This window comes from Cucumis melo, unplaced genomic scaffold, assembly GCF_025177605.1.
Source record: "Cucumis melo cultivar AY unplaced genomic scaffold, USDA_Cmelo_AY_1.0 utg000291l, whole genome shotgun sequence".
Taxonomy (NCBI): Eukaryota; Viridiplantae; Streptophyta; class Magnoliopsida; order Cucurbitales; family Cucurbitaceae; genus Cucumis; species Cucumis melo.
This window is the reverse complement of record NW_026123892.1, coordinates 63,459-69,890: the sequence shown is the minus strand read 5'-3', so window position 1 is coordinate 69,890 and position 6,432 is coordinate 63,459. Positions and strand designations below refer to the sequence as shown.

The 6,432-nt window shown below is 31.9% G+C and overlaps 1 protein-coding gene across 9 annotated transcripts in view; it reads left to right on the top strand.

The window, feature by feature from the left end:
* The first annotated feature begins 356 nt into the window (after window positions 1–356).
* LOC127145830 (cysteine desulfurase 1, chloroplastic-like) overlaps window positions 357–6,432 on the top strand; it is a 54,734-nt gene continuing 48,658 nt past the window's right edge. For 3 of the 9 annotated variants that reach the window (XM_051080716.1, XM_051080717.1, XM_051080715.1), the window contains exon 1: window positions 357–2,092. In XM_051080716.1, coding sequence (XP_050936673.1) covers window positions 2,077–2,092 — 16 coding nt within the window. In that variant the 5' untranslated portion in view covers window positions 357–2,076. Of the gene's footprint in view, window positions 2,093–2,192; window positions 2,241–2,681; window positions 2,890–3,052; window positions 3,337–6,432 lie in introns of those variants that run through there. The other 6 variants (XM_051080718.1, XM_051080713.1, XM_051080712.1 and 3 more) reach the window with 6 other exon arrangements.

Genomic DNA, 6,432 nt, shown 5'->3' with positions numbered 1-6,432 from the left:
AAGTGATACGTAGGCTCGGTTGGAACACTTTTTAAGTTTGTTTGAGACTAAGTCTGTTGCACTTACATGCTTGGTCGGGTTGTGCCATTTTAGGTCCTCGGTGCTTTTTTCACTCTTTTTTGAACTTTTTAGTCGGTTATGAGTTGCGAATTTACACTCAAGCAATGTTCAGAGGTTTTAAACTCTTTTTATTTTGGTTTGGAACTAAGTTTGTTGAACTTGCACACTTGGCTGACATGTTGGGTGTTAGAGTGCTTTTATCGCACTTTTTGGAATTTTGGTCGGTTGTGATTTGCGAACTTATACTTAAGCATTGTTCGATCGTTTTGAAAGCTTACACACGTTTTGAACTCTTTTTAGGTTGGTCTGAAACAAAGTTTGTGGCACTAACACACTTGGTTGCCATTTTCGGTCTTGAAGTGCTTTTTCCACACTTTTTGAATTTTTTGGTAGGTTATGGTTTACGAAATTACACTTAAGTTTTGTTGGGTCATTTTGATAGTTCAAGTGATACTTAGACACGATTTGAACACCTTTTAGGTTTGTTTGAGACTCAGTTTGTTGCATCCACACACTTAATTGCCATTTTGGGTCTTGAAGTGCTTTTTTTACAATGTTTGAATTTTCTTGGTAGGTTATGAGTTACGAAATTATACTTGAGCATTGTTAGGCCATTTTTTAAGTTCGAATGGTACTTAGACATGTTTTGAACAGGTGTTAGGTTGTTTCGAACTAAGTTTGTTGCACATACAGACATGATTGCCATCGAAGGGCTTTTTCCACACTTTTTTGAACTTTTTGGCAAGTTATGAGTTACAAGCTTTTGCACTTAAGCGTCATTGGGTCGTTTGAAAGCTAAGACGTGTTTCGAATGCCTTTTTGGTCGGTTTGAATCTAAGTTTGTTGCACTTACACACTTGGCATTCTAGGTCTTGAAGTGCTTTTTTTCAATCTTTTTTGAACTTTTTTCAATCTTATGAATACAATTGGTACAAATAGAGAAAATAAATATAGTACAATAGGAGTAAGAAAGGAAAAGATCTAGGAAATATTTAGGAAATAAAATCTTATATATTATTCTTTCCAAAAATACTCTAAGGACAAAGCCCTACTAATTCTAACAGTAGGCTTTAAGGTTTTATTTGTGAAGATTATGATTTCATATTTAAGTTAATGAAAGTGTTTTACATTCCTACATCATGAAGTTGCATCCTTTATCTCTTTAAACATGTGTAGCCATATACTGCTTTAACTTTAAGTTTAAACTGTAACAATCTATTCTTTCAGTGCAAATCATACTTACGGTTGCTGAACATCATAGTGCCATTGTTCCTTGGCAACTTATAGCTGAAAGGACCGGTGTTGTTCTGAAGTTTGTAAGTTTAGGTGAACATAATGTCCCAAACTTACTAGAGTTAAAGGAAATGTTTTCAACAAAAACAAAGCTTGTGGTTACCTATCATGTCTCAAAATGTACTGGGTACACCATTCTATTTGATATTTAGCATTTTTTTTAATCTATTTCCTTTTTATACCATTCAATTTATAAACATTACTCAAATAAAACAAGTAGTAGGTGAATATTTCAAACTGAAGTGTTATCATATTACTTCAGTTATCACACTTCTAGTGGAAAGGTTTGCAGCTGAATAAAAATAATAAAGTCAAATGAATGAAGAATGAAAAGAACTGTCAGACATTTTTCCTTCTCTTGATCTGTGTCCAGTTACTCTTGATATCTTTCTAATAATAACTATATGCAAATAGTGGAATTCAGTATGATTTGATTTTTTTCTCTGCAACTTATGTTCTTCCAATTGAAGAAATAGTTGGCTTAGCACATCATTTTGGGGCAAAAGTGCTTGTAGATTCGTGCTAGAGTGTTCTACACATAGTTGTCGACATCTAGGCACTTGATGCTGACTTTCTTATTGCTTCTTCTCACAAGGTTAGGTTGTTTTCTTATTAATTAAATGGCAAGCCTTACATTTGGGCATATGAAGATAAGGAATAAACATGCTTCAGATGTGTGGGCCTACAGGCATTGGATTCTTGTAGATTGATCTATTGTTTGCAATGCCTCCATTCTTAGGTATGTCCTTTGAGAAGATAAGTTATGAAATTAAAATTGCATCAGTTCGTTTTTAGGAAGTCAATATCTAATTTTCATATTTGGTCCTACATGGCTCTAGATGGTGGAGATTTCTTGACCATTCCACATTTGCACAACCTCGTTCCAGGTTAGTGGACTCCATGGTTGCAATTTTGTCCTTTTCTTTTTACTTTAAAATGAAATTTTTCTCAATGTATTTATTTTATATGATGTGGAAAAATTAAAACGTTCAATATATAGGGCTCAAGAATTGCAAGAGACCTAAATAACTGTCGTTTATTTAGCATTATTTGTTTGCTCATTTGTTCTCATAATAATTGACACTTGATAAATCATCTTTTTGAAGTCATTATGAGATTTAAATAGATGACTTCTTGAATGGTGCTAACATTTTGTGATGTCTATTTTATTCGAACTATTCATTAATTGATGCCTTTTTACATATCCTTTCATCTCTTCTATGTATTCTCTTCCTACCCAAATGCCTTTTGATATTTGCATTAAGAAGTCTTTTTGGTGGACAATATTGTCCTTAATTCTACTAATTACTCATATCCCCCTTCGTTAGATTTGAAGCTGGGACGCCTACAATTGGAGAAGCAATTGGTTTGGGGAGCTGCTATTGATTATCTATCTAGGATCGAAATGCAAAAAATTCATAGTTACGAAGTGAGTTGATTGAAATTTGGTATATACCCTTTGTTTGAGAATTTTTGGGCGGTGAAAAATGCGTGAAGCAACTAAATCAGGGTATCAACTAAATAAATACCTTCATAGTAAGTTAGTAATAGAATTTTTTTTCTTTAATCAAGGAATTTATGTATTATTTTTCTATCAACTAGGTTACCTGGAACACTGAAAATTCAGAATGATATGATAAATATGTTTACTAGTTTTAAGACTTTAGTCTAACGACGAGGAGGTGTTGTATGCTAACAGGAAGAATTGGCGAATTATCTATATGAAAACCTTCGTGCAGTCCCTAACATTCGAATATATGGCCCAGCTCAATTTAGACTTTAGTGTATTTATAAATTATTTAATTAAGCAACGGTTTCATGGACTACATTTTTTCTACATAATTATCGATGTATACATTGTTGACACTTACCTGCCTTTGTTTTTTTTCAATACAAAGTCTCAAATTCCCTGGGATCAAAATTATAGTGACTCGTTGAACTAGTATATGAGATTTTAATTATTGCTTAATTAGCCATGTTATTTGGCAATTGCTAAGAGACATCCATAAACATAAGCAATATTTGATGGTTGAACAAATAGGTTAGATAGGATGAAGTATTGATACATAAAATCATGTAGCTATAAATTTTATTGTTATTATTATTGGTTGGCCTAATAGTGTTAACATTAATGTGTTATTAAATATTTTGAAAAAAAAGTGAAAAAAAGAGACTAAACTAATAATCTACCCTATTATATATGGGTGTGTTCATAGTTTGTTGGAGCTTGTGTTTTCTAGAATAGAATCAGACCAAAATCGAAAATCAAATTGCATTATGTGGTTTGGTTTGGCTTCACAGTTTGCCTTTTATCAACATATGTTTTTTTTTATATATTTTTTAAATTCCTGAAAGTGATCGTGGCTATGAGAGAGTGAGAGTGGCATGGCATGGCGGTAGCGGTAAGAGTGAGAGATGTTGGAGTGGAGACAACCAGATTTAAGAGACTGAAAGTGGTGTGACCGTCGGAGGTGAGGTGAGGTGTGAGTGAGGGAGGGAGGTGATCATCGAAAAAGTTAGATGGAGAGAAAAAGAAAACATAAAGTTAAGTTGAATAAAATTGAATAGATAAAGGTAACAATATAGATTTATATTTTGTCATACCTAATAAAATCTTTAAAAATTGGTTGGTAATAAAAAAGGTTTGTCTTTGATTATTTGTGAAATTACCCTTCCCCTTCCACGAAAACTCTCTCCATCTCTCTAATTTGCTACCCACTCCTCCGATTTGCCATTTGAGTTCGTCGAGTTCCTCTTCTTCATGTGAATTCGTAGCTATGGATGCTCTTCTTCCTTCTTTTCTTTTTTCGAACATCACCTTCTTCCATCATATATCCCAACCTTGGTTATGTTCGTTGGAAAATATTTATTTGACGAAACTAGCTGGTCATACATAGCTTGAAGAACAAAGAAAGGAAGTTGGTTCTGAAGCATTATTATTATTATTATGCATGTCCCTAATTATTTCTCGTTCTATAGATTCATAATAGCAAGAATAGACATTCTTTTGAATTATTGGAAAATGATCTGGGGAATTAAATAGTCATATACATAATCTGATATTGTAAAATCAATAAAACATCAGTTTGAGTACAAGAATCCTACCGTAAAAAAAAAAAAAACATAAAGTATCCCAATTCAATGAAATGTATAACTACCTCCCAGCTACTAGTTACTTTTTTACACTTGAAGTCACTTAGCCCTTGTGGAGCAAAGAGTTATTAAAGTCAATATTAGTCATACTACAATAAACAAAAAAGAAAGAAATAAAATTATAATATTTGTCATTAGTCATAAGTCTCGTAACATAGAGACATTATTGTAGTTGAACAAGTTTGGCCCTTGTCTTTCAATGAACAAAATACAGAGAAGGTAAGTGAGTAGACCCATAAATGATCCATTTTGAGTTTTTACAATCTATCTTTGTAGACAATATAGTAGATTGAAAATCTAGTTAATATGACAATTAGGTTTAAAATCCAAATGGAGTACATGTATCCAATGGTAAGTACAAAAGCAAGATTAGATTCGTAGATTGTTTTTTAAGGAAGTTCAAATAATGAATTGTGCATCAGTTTGAGATCTTTGCCTTATAAATATTCACTCATTAATGGAGATAGAGTGTTCTGTTCAGTTGGTGGTTGTGAAAAAAAAAAAGGGAAAAAGATTTGTGGTTTTCCTAATCCTAGATCATTCCTCAAGTCCTAATTAAGTCGTTCACGTGGTTTTCCAATCCAAGTACAATTTCATAAGGTGATGAACAAATTCTGCCCTTAATACTATTACTTTTAATTTTATTGTCTTTCTAGTTAAGGCCTCTCTTGCATTTTTCTTTTTTCTCACAAAGAGCAGATATAAAACTAGGAAACTTTTTTTACCCACCCATGTCCTGGAATTTCTACCGAATGCTAAAGATATATCCATAGCTCCAGCAAGCATGATAAGAAATCAAAAGCTTGATCATACATTGAAGTTCTTAACAACTCTTAGTTAATGAAATATATACATCTAACAATCTGTCATTTTGATGCTCACTTTCTGACAAATATACCATGTTAAACTTTGGACCATTTGATTAGTTAATAGATAACATTATTTTTTTTAACAAAAATCATTAATCTTACAATACAGCTTAAGAACTTTCTTGAAAAAGTTAGAGAAGAGGTTATATAAAAGAGAGTTACAGCTTTTATTTTTGGGTAAAAAGAGTAGGCAGGAGGTTGAAAAATGAGAAATGGGTAAAGAAGAGTTTATTGTGATCTGTCAAAATTTGTTGGTCCAGAGGGTGGGGGTTAATTTGTTCCTTGGTTAAAGGAGATTACCAAATATTGAAAAGGAAAAACAAATAAATAAAATTTTGAAAATTTTATACATTAGATAATTAAGTGTGATTGAGAATCTACGTCAGCAAGCAGCAGCTACGGGTGGACCTTCTTTGTATTCCAACTTCGAGCCATTTCCACAATGCCTTGAACGCTCACATTTTTGCGACATAGATAGCTATTTAAAAAAGGGAGCTTAAGTGCTCTTTTACAATTTTTAAGCAATGCTTAGATATAGCCAATAAAGGTACTATAAATAATTTATGAATCTCTTGCTATCCTAGTATTAGAAATTTCTTCAAGATTCTATTGAATCTAATTTTAATTTTGCAACTATTTCCAAAGTAAACAATAATAACAATATTGTAACGTTTCAAAAGAATTTAGGTTTCTTTATTTTTTTTTTTTTATAGAAATGACTATGTACTTTTTTATATTTTCCCCATAAATATTAAACTAAAGTCATGAAATATGATAAGACTCAATTGTGATCAAATTATATGGTGGAAACTTATAACTAATTACGGAATACTTAAATAGGGAGAATTAAGAAATAAGAATGAGTTGTGATTTATTGTAAATTGTAGTTAAATAGATAAATGGTTGAATTTCGGGCACTAAAACGAAACATCGAATCGGCGCTCGATAGGACACATTTCCACACCTTTTGTTTTTTTCTCCACGTGGCTATAGAAATACAAAATAAATCATTTATGGAGAAAACATAGTTTGATGAAAAGTTCTGAAGAAATTATTT